The following is a 26,447-nucleotide window of genomic DNA, read 5'->3' as shown; positions in this document are numbered from 1 at the left end:
GATGTTTCTTACAACTCTGGTACACAGTTTACCAGGTGAACTTCAGATATAAAAGGACTAGACATTTACTCCACCCCCATCCAGAACGTAAGATTCCCTCTCACAGAGCTCAAAAGGTGGGTTCTGTTAATGAGGAGCTCACATGAGCCCCTAGCAACTCAGTGGTGAAACACATATGGAAAAAGTTAGTTTGTTTTTAATAAATCTCTAAGGTTCAAAATAATTATTTAAAGTAAGACATTAGACATCGTGAATGTGTTTGGTATGCATTATCATTAATCATGATTAATTCATTTACCATTTTATGGATATTACAATAACAGATATCTACTATAATATAGTCATTAATGTGCATCCCATTATTTTAAAACATTAAGACAGTTTCAGCAAGACAGATCTTTGAATAAGTCTGTAATCTCTGTACTTCTCTCTGCTTTGTGGCTTGCTGCCTTATCAGTAACTCTTTCTGATGTATGCCTTTCCTCCTCAGTAGGATGTCTGGGCACTGTGGTCTTGCTAAGTCCCTGCACCTTAACTCAAGAATTACAGAAGCAAAGGGTAATACTTTCTGCCTGGGAGCTGTACATTTAATTCAGTTTCTATGAGAATATGTTCATATACATAGAATTCTTCACATGGTTTAGCTCACTATTTCCTTTATACTACAGAAAAGATGTTATTGTAACTGCAAAGACAGGCCATCTTGGTACACCCTGAAAAATCTTATTGTTTACCTATGAATGACAGGCACAGAGAATTGACTCCGAAGATCAAAGATAAGATTGTATCATCAAATGTGGCATACAAAGACACAGAGAAAGGGGAGGAGGGGAGGACCCGATCAACTGTGAACATTTAATCTATTCTTTGTTTGCATACTGCATGCTATATAATAAGGCGGCAATTTAACATGGAGATATTTTAAAAACACTCTCTCTTTTGGTTGCTTAGTATTGTCCCTTAATGTCTTGAAAAACTGTTCCGTGTGCACTCTGTCTAAACGTATGTCCACATTTAATCACCCCAAATGCACCTTCACTGCATACCAGATGTGTCATTAACTATTGCTGAAAAAAAGTGAAATAAAGTCACCCAGCATGAGAATACTGTGGAATAAGTCAACACTAACAGATGGTGTTTATTTTGTCACTGCTTGTGTTAAAAATTACCACCTATTCCATCAAATCAGTTTCTTTAAGTGGAAGCTTTATGTAAAAAGTGCCACAGAAAATGTTCTTTTTTTTTTTTATCAGCTGTCACTGAGTTCCTTAAAATATGAGCACTTCTTTTCATGGTTTCCAGTTTTCTAGGACATGGTGCAATACACAGGAGATAGGTTTGTATAAATCTGACATGATAGAGTATTTTGCCAGCAACTTTGTCTTGCAACACACAATCTGTTTTGTTTCTCAAACAAAGTTTGCAAATTTGTTAGCTTGAATATGGTGTTTTCAAGATACAAATTCCATAACAAAGATTAACGCTGCCCTTGGGATTAACCTACCTGACAAACAAATTTATGACAGTGTTTCTAGTACCCAATCCGTAAGGATTTTTTTTCAGAATTTCTTCCATTCTCACAATTATTATTTTTTAAGAATCTAAATTTTGCTATGCAGTTTACATGCTCTAGTGGATGATTTCTGGGCAAAACAGCATGTTCTGAGAAAAGTAATTGTTACATCTGAAGCTGGCTGCTATAGAAATCAATGCTAAAACCCCAGGACATAAATACATTTTTGCTCATATACTTTATAAGAGTTTCTATTTTTTTAAACTTGTGCTAGGACAATGCAAGTGAAATATTTCAAATCCACAGTAAAATAGAGAGGATCAAATTAATCCCTGGTGTCACTCCATTGACTTCAATGGAAGAGAGACTTCAATGGGTCACAACAGGGATGCATTGTGTCCAGTGTACGTAAATATAATTTCCAACAACAATAATGGAACATATTTGTGTCTGAAGATTACTGGAAATGAGTTAGTTATTTTAAATATCATGCTACAGAAATTAGAGACCCATACCGACTCCCCAAATCCCAAATACAGTACTCTCATTTTTTAGTTTACATCCCTCTCTAAAATAATAATAATACAAAAATAGCATCCAAAATTCAATCTTTTATTCTCCCCCCTCCCCCAACCCAGCAAAAGAGAAGAATATCCTGGGACCTATCTATTCACAACTCAAAAAGTAATTACACTGAAACTAATTTAAGTAAATTATTTTTAATTTGTAAATCAGAAACTACAACTGAGTCTACAGATATTTATTGAAGAAACCTTGTTGGAGGAGTTATACACACACACACACACACCCCATCACTATTAAAAAAACTATAAGCACTAGAAGGGTGCTACAGAACATCACATCTACAGTCCATTCCACTGTCTTGAGTTATACATTTGCAGTGTATACAATGAGTGTGTATCACACACACACAAATCATGTCAAAAGAATATTAATGTTGCATAGTTAAGTGCTTGGAAGTTAGCATATGCTTTAATTAAGGTTTCCTGTGCAACCTTAATGTTTCCCCAGGTACATATCTATTTTGCCACAGTCTTTAATTATATGATCACATACTATTTTGTCCAATGGACCCCTGGCCACCTTCAGTATGCAACACAGGATGATGCTCAGTTAAACGACCAACTATTCAATATTTTGTTTTCTTCTCATTGAAAAATGTATGGCTTCAGACTATATTTACTGCACACTATTCAAGCCCTGCTCTGAAGACAGAATTACTATTCTTGTGCGTTTTTTACTTTGGCCTCTGAGTGATTCAGAAATGTTCACAAATTTATTTTCACAACATCCCTGTGTGGTGAGAGGATATTATCCCTCACACTGTAGACCAGGAACTGAGGCACAGTAAGATTAAAGTCAAATGTATCCACTATGTTAGGATTAGTGAGACTAATTTTGAGACACCTAGGACCTGATTTTCCAGAATACTTAGCATTATACAGCACTTTGTATGTTCAAAGTACAGCTCTTGTTGACTTCGGTTTCAGCTATGAGTGCAAATCAGACACTAGGACTGAAGTCAGGCACCCAGAAAATGAGGAAACAATTAGTGATCACCTCTGGAATGTCTGATTTAAGTGATTTGCCTAGCATTGCACAGGAACTCAGACTATGTCTATACTGCAATTTAAATGTCATGTCTGGCTTCCACCAACTGACTCAGGGTCCCAGGGCTCAGGCTCAGGGTCTGTTTAGTGGAGGTATAGATGTTCGAGGTCAGGCTGCAGCATGAGCTCTAGGACCCTCTCACCTCACACAGTCCTAGAGCCCAGGCTGCAGCCCAAGCCTGAATGTCTACACTGCAATTAAACAGCTCCTTAACCCGAGCCCTGTGAGCCAAAGTCAGCTGTCATAAGCCAGCTATGGGTTGTTAATTGCAGGGTAGACATATCCCCTGTGGAAGATGCAGTCATAGACTCCAGTTCTCCTATGCCTTAACCATAGGACCATCCTTTCTCTTCCCACCTCATTCACCACACACCTTCTAATTTCTGCAATATATGAGGCAAGGGTCTTACATACAACAATCTCATTCACTACATAACCCTGATTCATTCAGAGACCAGGTCCATCCTGTGCACTGCAGGAGGAAAGAGGAGTCCTGTCGAAAAAATAGTATGAGATGATGTAATTTAAGATTGCATAATAGCGCAGTCTGCACAAGCGCAGTAGATGCTTGCTGAAGGTAGACAGGATAGCACAAGGAAACAGTGAGAGTATACTAGTAAGTGTGAAAAACAGTAATGACAGTAACCTAGCAAAGGGAGTGCAGAAGAGTTTGGGAGAAGATTAAGAGTTCTATTTTGGCCACAAGGAGATATCAGAAAGACAGGCTGAGATTTTAATTTGGACAGAAGGAGAAAGGACTGGAGGTGGATATATGAGTTAACCACATGAAAATGATAGCGGAATTTGTATTTATGAACGAGATCACCCAGACAGAGTGTCAGGTGTAAAGGAGAAGAGGAAGGGGCCAAGCATGAACTGTGAGGGACACCCATAGAAAGCAGGAAGGTTGGGGGAAGGATCCTCCAAACAATGCATTGTAGGAGTGATTAAAGAAGTTGGAGAAGAATCAAGAGAAGATAGGAGTCACAAAAGCAAAGGGAGCATAAGATTGTGAGAAAAGCAAGGTCAACGGCAGCCAGCAAGTTGGGAATACTTCTAAACTTTGGCCAGGAAGAGGTCATTAGAAATTTTGGTGTGAGTAACTGCAGAGGAGTGCAAGAGACAGAAATCACACTGGAAACAATCTAGATGCAACTGAAGGAGAGAAACTCCAGACAGAGGTTGAAGACAGCATGTTCAAAAAGCTGAGGGATGAATAGAAGAGAAATGGACTTGTAAATAGAGACCTGTGGTCAAAGGTGCTTTTTGTGTTTGTTTTGGATGCAAAAGGCTAAAGCAAGCCTGTGTTATGAGGAGGAGGAGGAGAAGCTTGAGGAGGGAGAAAGGCATTGAGGATAAGGGCAGAGATGGGGGGGCAAGAGAGAGCTTGGGAGTAGGATGGAATGGTGGAAAACAGCTTGGGAGTAGGATGGAATGGTGGAGAACAGATGAGAAACTTCTTAATCAGTGATGAGGGCTGAGAGAGTGGCAAGAGGGAAAATGGGTAAAGGTTGCACCAGATCTTTTCAATTTTTTCTTTTGACTGAGGCAATGTATACATTAGAAATGCCACAGCTGCACAACTATAGTGCTTTGGTGCAGACACGTACCATGAGTTCTCTCATTTCTGTTGTTAATCCATTTCCCAAGGAGGTAGTAGCTAGGTTGATGCAATAATTCTTCTGTCGACCTCGCACTGTCTATGTCAGGCCTGGTCTACACTATGCGTTTATACCAATTTTAGCAGCGTTAAACCAATTTAACACTGAACCCGTCCACACAATGAGGCCCTTTATATCGATATAAAGGGCTCTTTAAACCGGTTTCTGTACTCCTCCCCGACGAGAGGAGTAGCGCTGAAATCGGTATTACCATATCGGATTAGGGTTAGTGTGGCCGCAAATCAACAGTATTGGCCTCCGGGCGGTATCCCACAGTGCACCATTGTGACAGCTCTGGAAAGCAATCTGAACTCGGATGCACTGGCCAGGTAGACAGGAAAAGCTCCGCGAACTTTTGAATTTAATTTCCCGTTTGCCCAGCGTGGAGCTGTGATCAGCATGGGTGGCGATGCAGTCCCAAATCCAAAAAGAGCTCCAGCATGGACCGTAAGGGAGATACTGGATCTGATCGCTGTATGCGGAGGCAAATCTGTTCGATCAGAGCTCCGTTACAGAAGACGAAATGCCAAAGCATTTGAAAAAAATCTCCAGAGGCCACAGCAGGGACTCAGCATAGTGCTGCATGACAAGCGTAACGGAAAGCCAAAGAATCAAATGGACGCTCATGGAGGCAGGGAGGGGGTACTGAGGATTCCAGCTATCCCACAGTCCCCGCAGTCTCCGAAAAGCATTTGCATTATTGGCTGAGCTCCCAATGCCTGTAGGGTCAAACACATTGTCCGGGGTGGTTCAGGGTATATGTCGTCAATTTACCCCGCCTCCCCTCCCGTGAAAGAAAAGAGAAAAAAATCGTTTCTTGACTTTTTTATTTATCACCCTATGTCTATTGCATGCTGCTAGCAGAAGCGACGCTGCGGCACTGAACAGCAGCACCCTCTCCCCTCCCCGGTGGCAGATGGTACAATATGACTGTTATCCATCATCATCATCAGCCCGTGAGTGCTCCTGGCAGGCCTCAGGTGAGGTCGGCTGGAGGCGCCTGGGTAAAAATAGGAATGACTCCCGGTCATTCCCAGTAGATGGTACAGAACGGCTGGTAACCATCCTCATCATAGCAACTGGGGGCTGAGCTCCATCAGCCCCCTCCTTTCATGTCTAAAGGAAAGATTCTGTACTGCCTGGAGTATCATACCAGCGGGATGCTGGGCTCCTCTCCCCCGCACCGTTTAATGTCCTGCCTGGACTATCATAGCAGCTGGAGGCTCCCTCCCCCTCATTTTATCTCACTAACAAGTCAGTGTTTCTTATTCCTGCATTCTTTATTACTTCATCACACAAATGGGGGGGACACTGCAATGGTAGCCCAGGAGGGTTGGGGGAGGAGGGAAGCAATGGGTGAGGTTGTTGCAGGGGCACCCCCTAGAATGGCATGCAGCTCATCATTTCTGCAGGATCTGACACAGAGCGGCTGTGCTCTCTAGTACACTGATTCTCTAGCACATTTGCCCCACATTCTAGGCAAGACTGACTCTATTTTTAGATACAACATAAAGGAGGGAATGACCCCGGGGGTCATTCCCATTTTTGTCCTTGTGCCCCTGGCCGATCTCAGCCAGGAGCACCCATGACAGGAGCAGACGGTACAGAATGACTGATAACCGTCATCTCAACACCAATTTACAATGGCATGGTAGACGGTACAGAACAACTGATAGCCATCTTTGCAATCTTGCAAAGGCAAATGAATGCTGCTGTGTAGCGCTGCAGTACCGCCTCTGTCAGCGGCATCCAGTACACATATGGTGACAGTGACGAAAGGCAAAATGGGCTCCATGGTTGCCATGCTATGGCGTCTGCCAGACCAATCCAGGGAAAAAGGGCGCGAAATGATTGTCTGCCGTTGCTTTCACGGGGAGGAAGGAATGAGTGACGACATTTACCCAGAATCACTCGCGACACTATTTCTGCACCATCATGCATTGGGATCTCAACCCAGAATTCCAATGGGCGGGGGAGACTGCGGGAACTATGGGATAGCTACCGACAGTGCAACACTCCAGAAATCAACGCTAGCCTCGGTACATGGACGCACACCACCGAATTAATGTGCTTAGCGTGCCCATGTGCACTCAACTTTATACAATCTGTTTTACAAAACCGGTTTATGTAAAACTGGAATAATCCCATAGTGTAGACGTACCCTCAGTGGTTAGGTCGGCTTAACTATGTTGCTCAGGGGGATGGATTTTTCACAACACTGAGATACATCACTATGCCGATGTAACTCTTCAGTGTGGATCAGCCCAAAGTCAGCAAGATCCTGTGCTGAGAGGGAAGTGAAAGTAGGAGAGTGCTAACTTGCTGGGTCATCAAAGGTTGTTGTAACTTTTGGTGTACTCTTGTTGATTATCTTTATATTAAAGAAAACGAAAGAAAGCTTTTTAAGACACAGAAAAAGAACACAAATTCAAACACTATGATTTATCAAAATAAATCAAGAAGTTATCATATAATTAAGTGTTCTGCTGAATAAGGAAAGTTTGTTGATGGTTTGATTACTTAATAATGCCCCGATTCTGCAATCTCAGCCACATGGATAGACTCTTATGATAGTACAGAGTCACCAATGCAGTAGTCAGCACGCACAGATCTGATTGCAGGATTGGGCCTAAGTCAGTACCATTATGTGTTCTTTTAACCTAACACCGCATGTTCTCTTTTTCCTGTGGAATCTCTGGGGGAGGGGGAGAAGTACTGGCCTAACATAACTGAGAAATTATTCAAGAACATAATGCTTATTTAAAAATTAATCTGATATTGTAAGAGCTTGGGTTACATGGTTCAAACATGGACGAGAGCTTTAACCAACTTCCATATTCAAAACTGATAAATATAAATTGCATATCAGCCTGATAGATAAATAATGATTTTGGCTATACTGTGCCACTGGGCTTTAGGTACAAAGAAGAAAGTATTAGGAGAATAAAATCTCTTATGCTAGTTTTATAATCCTGCAAACACATATCAGATCTGAGTGCCTCCTTGACATTTCAAGACTATAACAATTAAATAAATAAATAAATAAATAAATAAATAAAAATATAGTCATGGTGCTAAATATGGTCATACATAACTAAAATATAACAATACACAAAAAATACATTAAAAACAAAAGGACTAAAATGCTAAAGCCATGAAACATCATTAGAAAGGATAGCCCTACTGAGGAAGAGGACAACCCCTCTTGAAAGAAAGAAAGAAAGAAAAGTGCCTTCATTAGTTTATTTAAAAATGGGAGGGCTTGAGACAGATCATCCACAGACAGCAAGTTCCACACACTGGTGGCCAGGCATGTGGAGCCAGAGCACAAATATTGCCACCAGTATGATCCTCAAGAAGGATGCCTCGGTGAGTTATTTTTAGGGTGATCAGATAGCAAGTGTGAAAAATTGGGACAAGAAGTGGTAGGTAATAGGCGCTGTTATAAGACAAAGTCCCAAATATCGGGACTGTCCCTATAAAATTGGGACATCTGGTCACCCTAGTTAGTTTTAAAACTACAGTAATCTGCTGTTTGATAGGCAGAAAATGTGAAAGACTTGGGGATATTTTCCTAGGCTCAGTCCAGCCAGATTCTGAACATGGACCATGGAGCACACTGACTCTTACAGGGTGCTCAGAATCTTATAAAATAAAGTTCAGTATGAACATGGCTGTTTAGTCCAGTGACCGACCATGCTACTGCACTCTCATCTGTAAAACAGATCTGAATGGTATCTCTCTAACTACATTTCCAAAGTGCCCGTCACTACAGTACCTAGGCTCAGCATTTAGCTGCCCTTCCTCTGATTATCTCTTGCTGAATGTTTTGGTGAGCAGTGATGACATCTTGCTCCTTGGCATATACTGAATGTATCAGAGTATCTCACATTTAGTCAGTATACTGAAAACAATTCACATACTTAGCAAGCACTGGTGTGAACTGTGCACCTCTCAAATGAAAAGCTGAGGACTTTACTCAAAGGCTCCTGGAAAGCTAACACACCTGTCATGGTATAAACCCCCACTCTGAACCTTAGCATCCAAAAGACAGGGTACCAGCATGAATTCCTCTAAGCTCAATTACCAGCTTATTACTTGTAGCGCTGCCACCAACCAGGAACACTCCGGTACATTCTGGTCCCCCCCAAAACCTTGCCCGGGGACCCCCAAGACCCAGTCCCTCTGGATCTTAATGCAAGGAAAGTAAACCCTTTCCCTCACTGTTGCCTCTCCCAGGCTTCCCCTCCCTGGGTTACCCTGAAAGATCACTGTGATTCAAACTCCTTGAATCTTAAAACAGAGAGGAAAATCCACCTCCCTGCCTCCTTCTCTCTCCCCCTCCCAGACTCTCCCTGAGAGAGAAAGTAATCCTAACATGGAGAGAAAATTAACCTTTCTCTCCCCCTTCCCTCTTTTCTTCCCACCAATTCCCCGGTGGATCCAGACCCAGTCCCCTGGGGTCTCACCAGAATAAAAAAACAATCAGGTTCTTAAACAAGAAAAACTTTTAATTAAAGAAAAAAACAGTAAAAATTATCTTTGTAAAATTTAAGATGGAATATGTTACAGGGTCTTTCAGCTATAGACACTGGGAATACCCTCCCAGCCCAAGTATACAAGTACAAATAAAAATCCTTTCAGCAAAATACAAATTTGAACTCCTTCCAGCCAATACACATTTGAACTCCTTCTAGCCAAATACACATTTGAACTCCTCCCAGCAAAATATACATTTGAACTCCTCCCAGCCAAATACACATTTGCAAATAAAGAAAACAAACATAAGCCTAACTCGCCTTATCACCTAGTACTTACTATTTTTAATCTATAAGAACCTGTATCAGGGAGATTGGAGAGAAACCTGGTTGCACGTCTGGTCACTCTCAGAACCCAGAGAGAACAACCACCAAAAACTAACAGCACACACAAAAACTTCCCTCCCTCAAGATTTGAAAGTATCCTGTCCCCTGATTGGTCCTCTGGTCAGGTGACAGCCAGGCTCACTGAACTTGTTAACCCTTTACAGTCAAAAGAGACATGAAGTACTCCTGTTCTATTAACCCTTAACTATCTGTTTATGACAACACCATATGCACTAATAGGGTTACAGCACTATTTGGATGTATCCTCATCCAGATGACACTTTAAACCAAGGTTGGTGCCATCTGTCATCTGTTTTTGGTAGTATCAGATGGACGTTAAATACCCCATGGCATTTTGTTTTTAAAAGAGTAGAGATGAAGCTGGGTCTTGGTCCTAATTCCTTCTCTGAATAATAAACATAATAGATTAAGCTAGCACGGTTACCAGTGACAACATCTGTATGTATAAACTCACTCTTTTCTTGTAACAATTGCAGTACACAATACGCAATACATTCTTCCACAAGCTATGCCAAACCCTATAGGTAGAAATGATTCCATATGCAGAAAAGTCCCCAATAGATAGATTACTTTCTTTCCACTTCTTTGCAATCTGTCTACATTTTTATATTTTCCCCCAGTTACAGCAGACCATAAATAAGAATTAAAACTGTTGTAAAAACAGAATATGTATTTAATATTAGTATTTACCACTAGATTCTATTTCATTAATTTCTACATCATTGAATGCATGGGATGCTGCATAATATAAAACAATATATAAATCCAACTATTTCCAGTGGGATGTGGGGTCAGGCTCTTAGGGAAAACTAAACAAAATGGGCAACAAAACACAATATAATTAAAAAAAGAAAGGACAGGAAGACGGAAGTGTCCATAGATGAAGTGACCCAGGGAGAAAGGCCTTGCAGAGAACCCCTAAGATAGGCATCAATGGATTCTGGAGGACGCACTGAAATATTGCTATTATTAGTACTGCAATTCAGTGATACACTATTTCAGCCAAACTCATCGCTAGCGTAACTCCCTTGATTTCACTGGTAGCTAGATCACTAACCAAGATACTATGGTCATGGGCACTTCAAAAATGCAGAGAGATATAACAGATCATTTCTAATCTTTATACAACTTATCTTTTTTTAAGTAGCTACTAGCTACGCACTGGACCTGATTTCTGTATTATAGACTTCTATTATGGGAATGTAATTCCTGTGGCAAACAAATTCTCTTTCACTGTAAACCTGGACTGATTTTTAAGGGCCTGATCCTATGAGATGCTGTAAGTATCCCAAGACTTTTGGAGCACCCTCAACTCCCACTGACTATAAAGAAGATTGAAGTCACTCAGCAATTTGAAGGAGTCATTGGTATTCAGCATTTGACATGATCTGGCCCTAGACAGGCAAAACAAAATAGGACCCTATCCTGGAATTCTTGATCCATCTATTATTCTCTCTAGATATGCTTGCATAGCACAACCTAATCATATCTAAGGTTATTTGCAAGACTCGAGGAGTAATCAAATGAATGTTAAGGAAGAGAGTACATCAGAAAAACAAAAAGAAGAAAAACAACCCTATCAAATGTTTAAAAATCAGAATTTAGGATATTATTTCCTTTTCGGGCTCTGATTCAGCAAAGCCCTTGGGAACATGCTTAAATGCTTTGCTGAATAACGGCCTAACTGAACACACGTCACAAAGATGATGATGGCTGTAAGACAAGGAAAGCAGAATAGTATAATAGGAAGCATCTTTCATCTGAACAGCCAGTCAAACATAAAACAGAAATTGCAGCCTTGAGGGCAGAAGGCTTTATCAGAAATGGCTCCTGGGAAATTAGTAAGGGCACAATGGAACATATTGACTAAGATCTAAGGTTAATGCAACTGGACATATCCAATGAATGAAAACAACACTTAGTATTTAAGAGATATCAGGGGAAACAGGTTTATTGAATCTTTATTTAGATAGAAAATCACACCAAGAAGAACTTGGATCTAAGATCTTCATATGTTTAAACAACTATTAAAGTTTTCTGTTAATAAAAGAAGAATGCCAAATTATTTTTTCACTCCTCCCTTTTGCCAAGTGATTTTATCTATCTTGCTGTGGGGGTCGAGGGGGATGATACAGTTATGTACTTTATCAAAACTCATCTGTCACTGAGGTAATTCTTTACAAAAATTCTGACTGTGTTATATGGGATATCTAAGATAAAAAGCTTAACGTTGCACTAAGAGCTACTGTCTGGATTTGAAACTGGTTTAGATAAAGAAATTCAGTTGAGGCAAAAGATGAACACAAGTATCTCAAAATCTCTCATTAAAAAAGGCGGACTGCAAAATCTCTGAAGCAGTAGCTACAGTACATGCACACTTCCACTAATGAGCAAAAATATATGCAGTCATTTTTGTAAATAAACTATGGGTACAGATATTATGGTGTCTTTCCTCAGGTCTGTGTAATACCATACCTGGCATCCCTCACATTTTCCCGCAATCTTTGTGCCCTTGGTGCCAGCTCTCTGGCTGGCTCAGGGGAATTGCAGTTCCTTCACCACCCACTCCTCTCTTAGGAGTCCAATAACAAATATCCCAGCTTAAGAGTCAGTGAATAGACTGCAGTTATCTGAATAAAAGCCAGGTTTATTTACTACACAGTAGAGAAAACAGAAAAATCCCGCAAATAAAATATGTGATAAGCATAATATAAACACAGCTAGGCTAATCACTGCAGAAGCAAACTAGCCAGATTCTACGTTTACAGGGAATACGGGTTAAGCAAGACAAAAACCTTACGTATTAGAGAGTTCTTTGTCTCAGCCAGCTGCTGCCAGCCTGTCTGTCTGTCTTTCAATGTCTCAGAAAGGTGTGTGTGAAAATCTAAATAAAATAAAATAAATAAATTTTAGAGACAACTCTTCGTTCTCCCTAATATTCCCCCATACACTGTTGATGTAACACAGCTGGGTAAGATCACAGAAGGATTAGCTCCTCAAACCATCAGTAAATATAAACTTTAAAAAAAAAAATAACAGAATACTATTCATATAGAAATTACACAAGGGTTTATAAATTTTATACAACATGATCAATAACATGTAAAGAGGCTTAGGTATGCATAACATTTGTAATTCCTGGTAAGAACCCATTCCTGCAAGTGCTGAATATCCTCGACTCCCATTGTCATCAGTGGGAGTAGGCAGAGGTTAGCATGTATGCAAATGAGGCCCTAAATGTTATTGAGACTTAAGTGAATACACAGTGGAACAAAGTCTGCCTCTGGGTACATGTGCACAGCTTCCCCAGAAGTCAGTGATATTTGTAATATCTATAAGTGACATCTAATATCCTGAGAAAAATAATTTTACTAAATGACCTGTAGCCCCATAATGTAAGTTACATGTTATAGCTATTTAAAACACAATTTCAACTTTTTACTCATGATCTCTTTTCTAATGCATCTGAAGAGACACTCCAAAAGGTTTGGTTTTTTTACATTTACTTGAGATGCATATATAGATTTAAATTCAGAATCAACATAATCAGGCTCATTCTGCTGAATTTGAACTAGACAATCCAGTGATTCAGAATAAAAAAAATCCAAAGTGTTTCAAATATCACAGTTTATCAATTTCTAATATATTTTAGCTGAATGGTCCTAGCAATTGGTTTCCAAAGAGTCTCCAAAAGTTTCTATGCTAAAATAATCATTTTCAGAAAAAGAATCTCTATTAAAAGGAGGGTAGGGGGTAGAAAAGGAAATGTTCAGCTTTCAATCGTGGATCAGTTAGAATGAAACTAATCAAAAACCTTTCATTTGAGTGTGTTTAACTATTTCAAATCTAAATTGAATTAAAATAAAGGTATACATTTAAAAAACAATTATACTTCTATTTTTCCAAGAAATGTCGAGATCCTTGAAGAATCTGTCAGAGGATTTAATAACTACAGCTACTACTACTATTACTCAGTTTTGGTAGGTGATTAATCAACAAAAATAAAGTGAAGTAAAACTCAATTTTCAAGCAGTTACTTAAAAGTCCAGAAGAGGCCAGGAGCCTGGTAATTCATATAGGGTCTGGTTTTGGGGAAGCCTAAGTGCCCACAATTTGCATGGGTTTCACCCTGTGGTTATTTGGTCCTCTCCCAGTAGATATTCAACATCTTGTAGATACTTGCTCCTACTAATTTATGGCCATGGTTCATTAATGTCCCAGTCCTGCACCCACTAGTTTCAGGATCAGTACTGAAAACATGTCCGTCTTACTTCTCATTGTCACTTATGGTATGCAAAAAATAATAGAAAAACAGTGATTCAGTTTGATAACCGAATAAAGCCATTATACAGAAAAAAAGTATTATTTCACTGAAGGCATTAAAAGAAATGTGTTATACCCCTAGGAAGAGTAGGGGGAGATCTGTCTTACTTGGTATGCATTTCTAAACTGAAACATCTGCTACTTGATTGAAAGAATAAAATCTCTCAAGACTTAGAGTAATGACTTTGGGGTGGAAAAATGTTCCAAAGAACATGACATATCCTTAGAAATTATACTTAGCAAAAGACAGGCATGTGTGATTAGCAAACTGGCCACTAAGTGCCCTTGTTGCACCACATACATGCTGTTGAGTATGTTGTGCTGTAAAAATTGAACTCCTAGTGAAAATGATGCAAAATAAGTCATTTTCAGATACTCTGGCCCAGGACTAATCAGTTCAGCTTTATCTTTGATGAGACTGACTTTTGATTTTGAAGCAGGGAGAAAAATATTGTAGATTTTTCAAGGGCACTCCATTGCAAGTAAAAAGCTATGAATAATAAAACGAAAAATGTAGTCAAGCTAAGGAGACATTTAGAAATTTAGAAAGTGGGGTCCTTATTGAATATTAATCCTGATAGCTGATTTTTAGCAGTCACAGAACAGGTAAGCAGCCATAATTCATAGCACATTTGTTCTTTTCAGTGGTGCCAATGATTACCCAAAAGATGCAATATTAAAATGTAAGGGGAAAAAATATTTGAATTAGGTTTATTGAATGAATACACCTGCAGTTATATATATGGCATCTGTAACCCTGTTATCTAGACAGAGAAATTAATATAAATACATACATACAGAAGTGGCCGCTTCCCACAGCTTCCATAAGCCAGGAATGGCAAACCGTGGCTACTGTGAGCTGTGGGGGGCTGTGCAAATGTAAACAAATTGTCTGGCAGCCAACCGGCAAATTACCCTGATGGGCTGTGTGTTGCCTGCAGGTTGACCATCACTGTTCTAGATGGTAAACAGACTACAAGTCAATACATCCCTTTTATAGAATGGGCAAATTTGCTGAACATGCAAAAGAGTGCCCAGTTTTATATGCTTTTAGGACCATGTTTTCGGCCAACTCCCTTCTCAGCTGGCATCTGTGCTCACTAATGTATTTTACCGTGCAAACATTTGCATGCACACTTTAAAATTTCTAACCATTGTAAACTCGCAAAGGTTCAAATGTGTGCGTGAAGGTATAGGCACCTGCAAAACACAAGCATATGTGTATGCAATTTATGCATGAACGTGTGGAAGAAGTGGGATGTACATTTAGTCTACACAGATGAAGATTATATTTATGTCCCACAGAGAGAGAGAATATATATGATGGTGTACTGTGGCATAAAGGTTTTATTGGCGTGGATTTGGGATGGCCATACAATCCACAAGGAGCTGAGCAATATGTGAGTTATGCAGCTGTGCAAAACAAGTGCCAATAAAGCATTTAGAACACACCATACCAACAAACACAGTTACAACAACCCTGCAAACATACATAATGGGTTATTTTAGAAGTGTTTGGGAAGGTGGGTTTTTTTGCAGCTGTAATTGGGACTATTTGTTTTGAATATGAATGCCAAAATCTTCATTACAATGCAATAGTTCTGATGCAGGCACTGCAGTACAGATAATAAAATTAAGCAATTTTAGTGGTTTGTAATCTAACAGTGTCTGCTACATTATATGCTAGACTAGGAACTGGATTTATGAAGTTTAATATCTGGGATTTTTTGTTTAATAAAAGCTTTTGTTTTTATTTCAGATACAAACAGAGAAAAAATCATCTACATTGGATCACATTGCCCTTTATAAACTTGTATATGTTTAGCGAAATCACAATTTTGTCTTCGTCCTTATCTCTGGCCACCTTGGGAGTTTTGATCCTTACAATTACAAAGACTACAGATGAGGACAACAAACTGTTCCCCCGCGGAAGCAGAGCCATCCATCTTTTTGATGTGAAACATCTAAAACAAATTTTTCAAAAATAATTTTCCACTGTGCGTTATTCAAGGCTCTGTTTCTCCAACAATTCTTAACAAAGGTTTTGTAACTGATGCCCAGAGGAAAGAATAATTTAAATGTTGAGACACTTTTTAAAAATAATGTCATTTGTTGTGAAGTCTCTGTGGGTATTACCTTCCTTTGACACTCACAGGGAGTTAAACCTAATTGCATTTAGGGTTATCTCTAGCAGCTACGCTCAGAATCAAACATCCTCATGAGGACTATTGTTCTAACTAATCTACTTATTAAGCTTTTATTCAGATTTAATGCAATGTTTTATAAAAAAAAATCTCAAAGGGACAGTAATGGATTTTGCAATTATCAGGAAGGATAGAGTAGACTATGACCTACAATCACCAGTCTTCTAAAAAGAAAAAAATCTTTTGTAAGTAAACCCATAAGTCATTATGCTTAATTTTAGTCCCTATCCCACAGGGCTCACCCATGTCTAGGAAATGTACACTACATGTGACCTTGCTATGCTTCCTTGTATACCTTCCTGTTATTCACAGATCTTAGACAACATGTCAACACCCTCTACCTTCTTAGTACCAGCTTGCCACGCTACTCCTGTCCTCATTCCAATCCCTCCTGAAGATTCACTTCTACAACACTACCTGTTCCTACAACAGGTTTGCTGGAGGTAGATGTTGTATTGTATTATATTGTACCCTCAAAGAAGTTTTCTGCCAACAAGCACTAAATATAACTATATTTAAATAATTATAAAATAACTCTCAACCAAGCTTCCTGAGCCCCTCCCCCCTCAACCCACCTATTAACACATTCCAGGCTTGCAAATCAGAATTTCCATAATATTTTTCTACCAACTCTTTGCTTAAATAATTAATACAAAACAACTTGGCTTTTTGTTTCCTAAAATTTCCTTTTAGTCTCCCGTTTCCAAACAATTATCCTAACTCCAGTCTAGCTCCTGCCTGCTCCTGCATACAGAGCAAACTGCTTCTATGCCACTGCTCCTCACCTCACCATCTCCAGAATATTGATCTCATTCCTTCCCTACCCCAATTACAGTTGATCTGTAGGTTTTTCCCCAAAGCTTGTGGTAGGAGTCTGACCATATCCTCCCATTCTCAGCCACCACTGAGACTACTCTTTTGCTGACTGGTGAGGAGGGGAAAATCTGTGCTAGGCATCCCCTTCTCTAACTGGGCCCAAGTGGAGTCAATGCCACACCCATCTTACAGCCTGCCTGGGATCTCACTGCCCAGTAGGAAAGCATGCAGAAAGGAGCTACAACAGCTTTTCTCCTCCCCTTTATACCTCCCTCACCACTTGCTTGCAAGGTTGCCAGTAGCTTCTGGAGGCACTGCTGAATGGCACTGCAGGTCAGAGAGAGAGAGACGCTCTCAAGAGTGTGGTCCCAACTCATTCCACAGCCAGTTGCAGAATGTGATGGAGCCTGCATGGAAGGTGGGAAGGAAGCATGTTCCTTAATGCTTCCTCGTTGTGATGGCCTGACCTCACTGCTACTGCCTTTTCCAAGACAGTCCTAACTAATGCTATGCTTATGGCTAGCTCCAAGGTCTCATGCCTGTTCTTGTCCTTTTCAATTTAGCTGCGTTCATTGCTGTGGATCACTATCTTCCCCTTCATCACCCTGGCATGTGTGGCTGCCTCTGACTTGGGACTTCTTTTCTTCTTAACTTTATCTGCTCAGAATAAGCTGGAATCATAACCTTTCTTTTCAACGTCTTTTAGTTTGTATCACTAAGGACTTTGGTCCCCTACTCTTTAATCTTTATATTCTCCCTTCTCTTCCCCTTAGCCAATATTTAATTTTCATCAGTGTTTGATTTGGTTGGCTTTTATCATTGGTCACATACGTGTTTGCAGAGAGCGGCCCAAACCACAATATTCAGATTCTGGATCAAAACTTCTACAAAGCAGAGGGCAGTTTGGGTCTGGGTTTCTCCTTCGGCACATCTCTATGTTGTTTTCATGTATTGTCATTTGTTGTCTTATCCTACCCTAATGTTTTGGATCAAAAATATTAAATAAAAATTAAATGTTTTGTACTTTCAACCAGAGAACTCATGCTCTCTATATGTAATTGAGGACTATGAGGAATTAGAGGAAAATCTGATAGTGACAAGTAGAAATGAAAAACAACCACAAAAACATCAAAAAATGAGCTGTTCTGCTTTTTAATAAAACATGCCACTTGATCTATTCTGATTTTACACCAGAAAAGGCCTATGCAATTGTTCTTTTCTTCTATTTTCTTTAAATGATAGAATTACCTATTCTGCTGTTTTATTCTATTGTGTTCTATTTTACGTTTTCTGTAGGATGTGCTGTTTGATCTTTTCTTGTCCTTGGAGCCAGAGTTGTAGTTATTTGTTTCTCTGAACTACATTCACCAAGCCAATTAAACTAAAAAAAGCTTGTTTCTTCATATTCATGTACTGTATTGTTATAGTAAGTCACAAATAGCATTATTTTCCAGAAGAGAACTCGGAATTGTATCCTCTTCTTTTCTGCTATCCACACAACCCACATTTTTTCTTAAATAAATAAATCCACAATTCTGTGTGAAGACACTTTCCAAAATATTAATGAAATACACCACAGGAAACAAGAAACTAGTGTTAGTTCAAGTAACTTTGGCAGCTCATTGAAATCAATTACAGATGTGCGTCTTTTTACACTTTCCCATTCATAAAAGGCACATTTTAGAGAAATTATAAATGAAAGCTTCTGATCCACCACTGCATCTAAATGGGACTTGAAAGTTAACACTGGTCTACAATTTTTGAGAAGTCGTCTGCTTCAGAGATAAAATGTGATATTTATTATGTATTTTGATGTGCTGAATTCAAATATGACAATTAAAACAACTGATTGGCTACCGTTTCTAAGATATTTAAGTTTTTACATTTTATGTCTATGTATATTGTGTAGATAGTAGAGTTTTAATCATAAATTGTAAACCTAGGTCTTTTCATGTGTTTATGGTTGCTTTACATGATGATATTTCACCTGTCCTGTTTATGGAACACTTTAAAAATCAGCAAAAGGGTTATATAAATAAAATTTATTATGAAACAAAAAGCAAAAAACTATTATGTACATAGTTTAGTCCTATCCAGTGTCTACTCGGCGCTTCTTGGCTTGTCTCTTGTATTCATTAAATGGAGCATCTCTTGTCACTGTCCAGCAATAGTCTGCAAGCATTGATGGGCTCCATTTGCCCTGATAGCCTGCCAGGAGATTCCACTGCTGTAGTCTGGAGCCCAACAGCTCTGCCTTACTCTTGGGTAGTTCCAAATCCTTGACAAGGTCATTCAGTTCACCTTGTGTTATGAGGTGTGGTTCAGAGGAGGAGGATGGGAGAAAATGTGGGTCCTGTGACATTGACGGTTCAGGACAAGAAGTTTCATCCTCTTCCTCTTCCTCGTCTGACTCAAGTGAGAATGATTTGGTGCATCAGGAACCGGCAATCCTTCTCCGTGGGGTACTGGGGGTATAGCTGATGGAATGTTTGGATAATGCACAGTCCACTTTTTCTTCTTTGACACACCTTTCCCAACTGGAGGCACCATGCAGAAGTAACAATTGCTGGTATGATCTGTTGGCTCTCTCCAAATCATTGGCACTGCAAAAGACATAGATTTCCTTTTCCTGTTCAAGCACTGGCGAAGATTTCTTGCACAAGTGTTGCAGCATATGTGTGGGGCCCACCTCTTGTCCTGATCTCCAATTTTCCAGCCAAAAGAAAGGTGATAGGCTTTCTTAACCATAGTGGTTATACTGCGCTTTTGTGATGCAAAAGTCACTTCACCACAAACATAGCAGAAGTTATCTGCACTGTTCACACAAGTACGAGGCATCTCTGCTCACTTTGACTAAACAGAAATGTGTCCCTTTGCAAAATCAAACACTGACAAATAAGAGAGCACGAAACTGTATGATTTCTAGAGCTGATATAGGGCAATTTGTTCAGCAGAGTGATGTAAGCTTCGTTATGATTGCATCATCCATGACTTCTAGGAATAACATGATGCAATTCATATCATCTATGACGCAATACCAGCTTCAGATTGCATCATTCATTGTTTTGCCTAAAAAGCCTGTACTGTCCAAACTCAGTCATAGATTTATTCATAGATCCAGTCAAAGATGTATTTTTTTCATTTCTGGTTTAAATTGAGATCCCTTCCCTTTATAACTCCCTTATCCTCCACCATTCCCAAGTCAAGGGTCTTATATACTGACTCAATAGCATATCTTGAAAACTAGAGCCAATCAACAATTTTAAGCATCATTTTCGTTTTCAGTGACCCAGAATTAGTAAAGTTGGACTACATTTATTTCAGAAGCATTTTGGCTGTAGAGCAGTGTAATTTTATGTGACTTTTCATACAGTCCTAAACTGTTGGTAAATATTATCAACATTAATCTTCTTGTGCCAGAAGTCAGTTTTTCCTATTGCTTGCAACGGTTGTACAAAACAAAGTAATTAGCAGCATGTGAAAATACAATGTAACTGTTAAAAAAAGAAAGAAAATCTCTCCTTTTGCATCTCCATTTCCCAGGAACTAGTGAAAATATTAGGCTCTATTCTCACATTCAAGAGTGCAAGCACATGCATAATTCAGATTAGTGTTAACAGGCATTACCCATATAAATACCTGCATGTCTCTGAAGGTCAGTCTTCACTTGAGAGGTAACACAGGTGAGCAGTACCTGGGTCTGAATACCCAGATTAGGCTAGCTCTGGGGTAAACAGCCACTCCGCAAAGCCAAGTAAAGTTACTTTGTCCTTACTAGTGCTGCACTCCCGTGTGTGTGTCACTAGGACTTTCAGGGGGAACATCCCATGGTTCTTAGTGCTGCAGTAAGTTTGAACTCCCTCTGATTCTTTCCCAGGGAATTGTGGGAGAACTTGGCTTCCTTTTGGGCACACAGAAGGAACTGTGGAAAGGCACTGGAGAACTACCAGCACTTGAGCGATATACCCTGCATCTTCACTGCAGTGTGGGTGGGTTATCATCCTAAATGAAAGTGGTGCCCAGGCTAAACCTACTTCTCCAGGTAGGCCAACTAGTCCAGGCTGAAATCATCCATAAACTTGAGTAAGAGGGTTTTGTGTATGGAAGAGAGGGGAGTTAGTGGCAACACCTGAATAAGAGCCAAGTTAACTCTGTGATGAAGATGTACACTGAAGGAATAACCTTGCTATATCCATAAATATCTCCCCATACAGCACAGATGTTGGCCACATCAAAGGAAAAACTTTGGGACTGATCATGTTCATAGATCATCGCAAGAAGGGACTCTTCAAGAATAGATCTTGCCATTCATGTGTGAAAGGAGGAGTGAGAAACTTCCATGGCCACCATCCCCCACTTGAGGCCTGTGATCAAGAAAACCTCTGAATTTACACCCCACACAATACTGTAATAATCTTTGTACAAAATATGCCTTTTCGTCCATCCTGGAATGTGACACCCTCATTAATAAGGATCCTGGGGCAGCTGCTGGCCAGGGAAGTCCTGGTAGCATGGTTCTAATGGGACTGGGCTATGCAGATACACTGTGCCTCTAGAGAATCACTCCCCACTATCTGTAGGGTTTGGGGCCAGACCTGTTCACACTTCCTAGAGAGGAAAGGGAGATGACCTTAACCCTCCACCACCAGAAGAATTTGTAGGAAACTCAACAATGGAAACCTCAACAATGGAAAGAGTCTTCCTCTTTCCCAGACCCTCTGCCACAGCTATTTCCACAGTTGTGGGTAAGCAAACCATTTACTGCTCTTGGCACTGGTTCAGTATTAAGACTTTATAATTTCAGCTTTAAAAAAAAATAGCAGCTCTGTTATAAGCAATGGAATTATACTTAGGTTTAATAAGAGAAGCTGGAGTTTGAAGTAGCTAGGTTTAGGGTACTTGCACTTTCTTTAATATCCCTGCTACACAATTCCTGATCCTAAATCCTTCTGTATGGCTAGCCCACTATCTGTACAAATGCTATTTAAATAGTAACCAGACTAGTGCTTTTACATCAAGTAGTGCTCCAAGACCCACTCTAATACCTACAAAGAGTAATATCTTAATTATTAGTTTAATGGGGAGGATTTAAGTCAGTGAAGCACAGACTGCAGAAATGATATAGAGTTTTGTACTGTTTTGTCTAAACCAGTTGCAAAAAAAATCTATGCAAAAATGTCCCCTCCCCAACCTCAGAGGATGTATTGACATTAACGGAGCTTGCCAAAAGCATTAGAAAGGTGCCCAGGAGATCTGCAAACTCAAAATTTAGAAGTGGACAGTATGTAGTAAATACTGTATGTTATTACCGATACCATTCATGGAACTTATCCATGACCATTATCAACATTTAAATGAATAAGTTAAAAATGATGCAACACAAGCTAGACTGAGACAGTCAAGAGGAATCTACATTTGTTCTCATTTTTGGGATATGTGTTAATATTCTACACTTCTACATCTGGAGAGTTCAAAGTAGGGATGAGCCAGCCAAGATGTTACCAAAATACCAAAGATGTTAGATTCTTGCAAGAAGAAAATATGACTAGTGTGTGGTAATAACTCTTGGCACCACTGGATATTGCAAAGCCTCCCAAGTCACCTTCAGGTGCAGGTTGACTTCAGTCAACACCTCCTCAGTACCTTTTATCACAGTCCTGAAATCTAAGTGAAACAAAACCCAAAGAACTGTACCAACTTATATGTAGATGACAATAGGCTCATTGTCCACTCTTTATTAAACTAAGAGCACATACTCACTTCAGTTTTAGCTCAGTGTAGTGCAGGCTCAAACATACAGTCCTCAGAGGAAGCAAGCCAGTGTACTGACCTGGCACTAGAGCATACTAGTGCTTTTGTGTATTAAACCTCTTTTGACCCTCACAGTCACGCAGACTCACAAGTAAAAAGTAATGCACTTCAGTGCACATGAGGAAAGATTCCTTTAAAATAAACACACATTTTCCATCTGAAATGATGAGAACTATCCATTTTCTACAAATAGATCCAGTTTTATCCCATTGGAACTACCAAGCACTTCAAGCAGGAGGCATCAGCAGGCACTGAAGTGGAAATTATCTGCCAAATACCATTCTGCTTCTTCCTTTGTGAGTATAGGAATAAAGTGATGTTAGCAATTCTTGATCAGATTGTATTCATTTTAATTTAAGACATAATGTCAGCAAAAATGGAGCATCGTGACAGTTCCAACATAAATGTTGAGGCATTCATGGCAAAATGGAGAGGCTGTTCTCTCAAACAAGGGACAAAATAAAATAAATGAGAGTGACCTGCAGAGAGCCTGAAAGCCTACATTTACTGTCTGCTTGTTGGGAAGTTGCAATCTGAGGTGCATAAAAAGTGGATTTACGTGTTCCAGAGATACAGGCTCATGTGATGAAATAGCCACAGATAGTTCTATTATAGTGCTGGGATAGGGAAGCATTTGATATGTATAGTAGGTTCCATATGAAACTCAACATTCACTTCTTCAAGTGCTGTGATAGCCATTAAATGGTGCCACACAGTGGTATGTGAGAGGAGATTGTTTTCCCCCTACACTTGCAATTGAAATGGTAATTGTTGATATACGGATGGTAACACTCGGTACTGAGGTATCACAAACAATGCAAAGGGGCAGATGTTGAGTCTTTTATTGGCACTCAACTTTCAAAATTACTGGATAAAGCTTTTGTCTAGTTCTCTCTAATAGAAATCTTGTTGTTTGACAGGCTCATATTTCCCATAAATAATATATCATCCCATGATATTACTGTCATCTGCTGAGGCAGTATCCATTCTGCCCCCTTTTTAGGATTTTGTGATTTTCAGAATGAGGCTTTATTAACAAACAATTACATTAACCCCTGCCCCCGCCCCGCCCCAAGACTGCTATCAAAATGTTAGCCTGTATCAAGATAACTCAGTATCTACTTTCTAATTCTGAGCGTGAGATACTGTCCTCAGTCAAAAATTAATGTTTAGGTAAGTTATTAAGCAATGAATAAGTTGCTGGGTCTGTCTCAAAAAGTTTTGGGAAAAGTCACAGATGACTCATGGTATATTTTAATTAAAACATAATTCTTTGAAAATTTGTGAGATTTGTGATATTGTCATTACTTCTCTCCACCCTACACCTGCTGTTACTTATCCACCCACTCAGCCATCACTCTTCCCATCTCAACTATGATCTATGGATGGGAATTTAGATTATAGCTGCTAGTCTGTGACTCACAGAGTTGATAAAACATGCAATCTTGGATTTAAAAAAAGATACACCATTCACAGTCATGAAAAACCAATGCTCAAGCAATGAAAGGTGGAAGAATCAGACCCTAAGAAGTTAATTCTCCCATTAATAGGTGGCTGTTTTAAATTATAGTGAAAATGTAATACTATAAAAAAGAACACAATATATGCATCTTTATTTAGGTTTGGTAAAATTTAAGAGCTAAATCCTGCCCTCTATCTAGGTTGGGGGTGGACAAACCTTTTGGCCTGAGGGCCACATAGAGGAATAGAAATTGTATGGTGGGACATGAATGCTCACAAAATTGGACTTGGGGTGCAGGAAAGGGGACAGGTTCTGGCCGGGGGTGCCCATTGATCAAGGGGTTTGGAGAGCGGGAGGGGAATCAGGGCTGCGGCGTGGGGAGAGGCTCAGGGGATGCAGGCTCTGAGCAGTGCTTACCTCAAGCGGCTCCTGGAAGCAGTGGTATGTCCCTTCTCTGGCTCCTACGTGGAGGCATGCTGCCCCATCCGTAGGCACCGCCCCTGCAGCTCCCATTGGAGTGCATAGGAGCCAGAGCGGGGCCATTCCGCGGCTTCTGAGAGCCACGTGATGCGGCCCCTGACCCAGAGCCCCGGCTGGAGTAGTACATGGTGCGGCTTGCGGTCTGGCTTACAATGGCTCACGGGCCATATCCAGCCTGTAGGCCGCAGTTTGCCCAACCCAATGTAGGTATTTATATGACCCTCATCATCATCATATTTGAGCATGCCACATTTAATTTATTTATCCTCACAACACTCCCACTGTGCTATTATCCACATTTTGCAGATGAGGAACTGAGACAAGAAAAGGTTAAATAACTTGCCTGATATCACACAAGAAGTCTGGACTTGAACCCAGGTCTCCCAAGTCCTTGGTTAGCACCTTAATCACTAGCCCATCCTTCCTCTTAGAAGTACTAATTAAATCTCGGGACTTTAATAAGAGCCATGCTTTCTGTTTCTCCATCTATAGCACTTATACAACATGTACCCGTAAACTGACCCAGGTCTTCCAAGAAGAACGCCCTTCCTCATTAATAAGAGCTATTAGTAATTATGTGAAGGGTATGTTTTCATCACGGATATTTTTAGTAAAAATCATGGAGGGTCATGGGCAGTAAATTAAAATTCACAGCCTGTGATCTGTCCACGATTTTTATTCTATATCCCTAACCAAAACTTGGGCAAGGGGGGCTCAGGTGCCCGGAGGGGAGGGGTCCGGGGGCAACGCGGGTGCTGGGGGAGGTGGCCTAGGAACCCGCTGGTGCTGGGGGCTGAGCCAGCACCAGCCGCTGCAGAAATCACAGAAAGTCATGGAATCCATGACTTCCATGACCAACTCGCAGCCTTAATTATGGGTCAATACATCTTTGAAGCATGGGAGCAGAGGGATGAGCAACATAAGGGATGGACTTGTTCACAACAATGGCCCATTCCAGCTCTCCTATATAATGTATGCATTCACCAATATGTAGGCATATTATTTTTTAGGGTAGCTGCTGCACTTCTGTGTACACACACACACACACACACACACACACACACACACACACACACACACACACACACACACACACACACACACACACACACACCATTTTACAGAGTATACACATCCATCTGTTGGTGGATGGGATCTAACCCGAAGGTGGATGGGATCTGTTCCCAGGCTTCCCACAAACCAGGTAGTTCATAACAGCCAGAAGAATTACCTTGGATGTAAGACAGATATACCTAAATGTATTACAAGTTCATGCTGTGCACTGTGACAGAGAAAACACATTAGAACTACAACAGATGAAAAAGGAGCAATATTTTATAAGTAAATAAATGCAGATAATATTTCTACATGTATCAGTAATGTGTGTATGGTGGAGAACAGTATAATATATTCTATGCGAACTAAAAATATTGACACAAATTACAATCATATTGAGCATGGTTTTTTTCCCTTGGGGTTCAATGTATTTTGGGTTATTCCTTGCTGATTTATGTCTTCACTAAAGCCTCAGGGATTTTGAAGACTGTTAATGACTGAATGAGCATATGATGTTTTGTAAAGAATACATAGGATTTTTCCCCTGAGGTTTTCCCCTCTCAAAGTTATAGTCGGAGTTCAATAGAACAACAAATAAGTATC

The 26,447-nt window shown here is 40.0% G+C and overlaps 1 protein-coding gene across 4 annotated transcripts in view; it reads right to left on the bottom strand.

The window, feature by feature from the left end:
* Window positions 1–26,447, bottom strand: part of TENM2 (teneurin transmembrane protein 2) — a 2,274,099-nt gene that overhangs the window by 473,434 nt on the left and 1,774,218 nt on the right. The window contains exon 2 of one of the 4 annotated variants that reach the window (XM_050962495.1): window positions 12,493–12,576. The exons of the other annotated variants lie outside the window; for them this stretch is intronic. Within the exon in view, the coding sequence (XP_050818452.1) occupies window positions 12,493–12,576 (84 nt within the window). The remainder of the gene's footprint in view (window positions 1–12,492; window positions 12,577–26,447) is intronic. 4 annotated transcript variants of the gene reach the window in all.

This window comes from Gopherus flavomarginatus, chromosome 7 (genome assembly GCF_025201925.1).
Source record: "Gopherus flavomarginatus isolate rGopFla2 chromosome 7, rGopFla2.mat.asm, whole genome shotgun sequence".
Classification (NCBI taxonomy): domain Eukaryota; kingdom Metazoa; phylum Chordata; order Testudines; family Testudinidae; genus Gopherus; species Gopherus flavomarginatus.
Note: the sequence above shows the minus strand (reverse complement) of the source record. Positions and strands in the feature narration are given on the sequence as shown.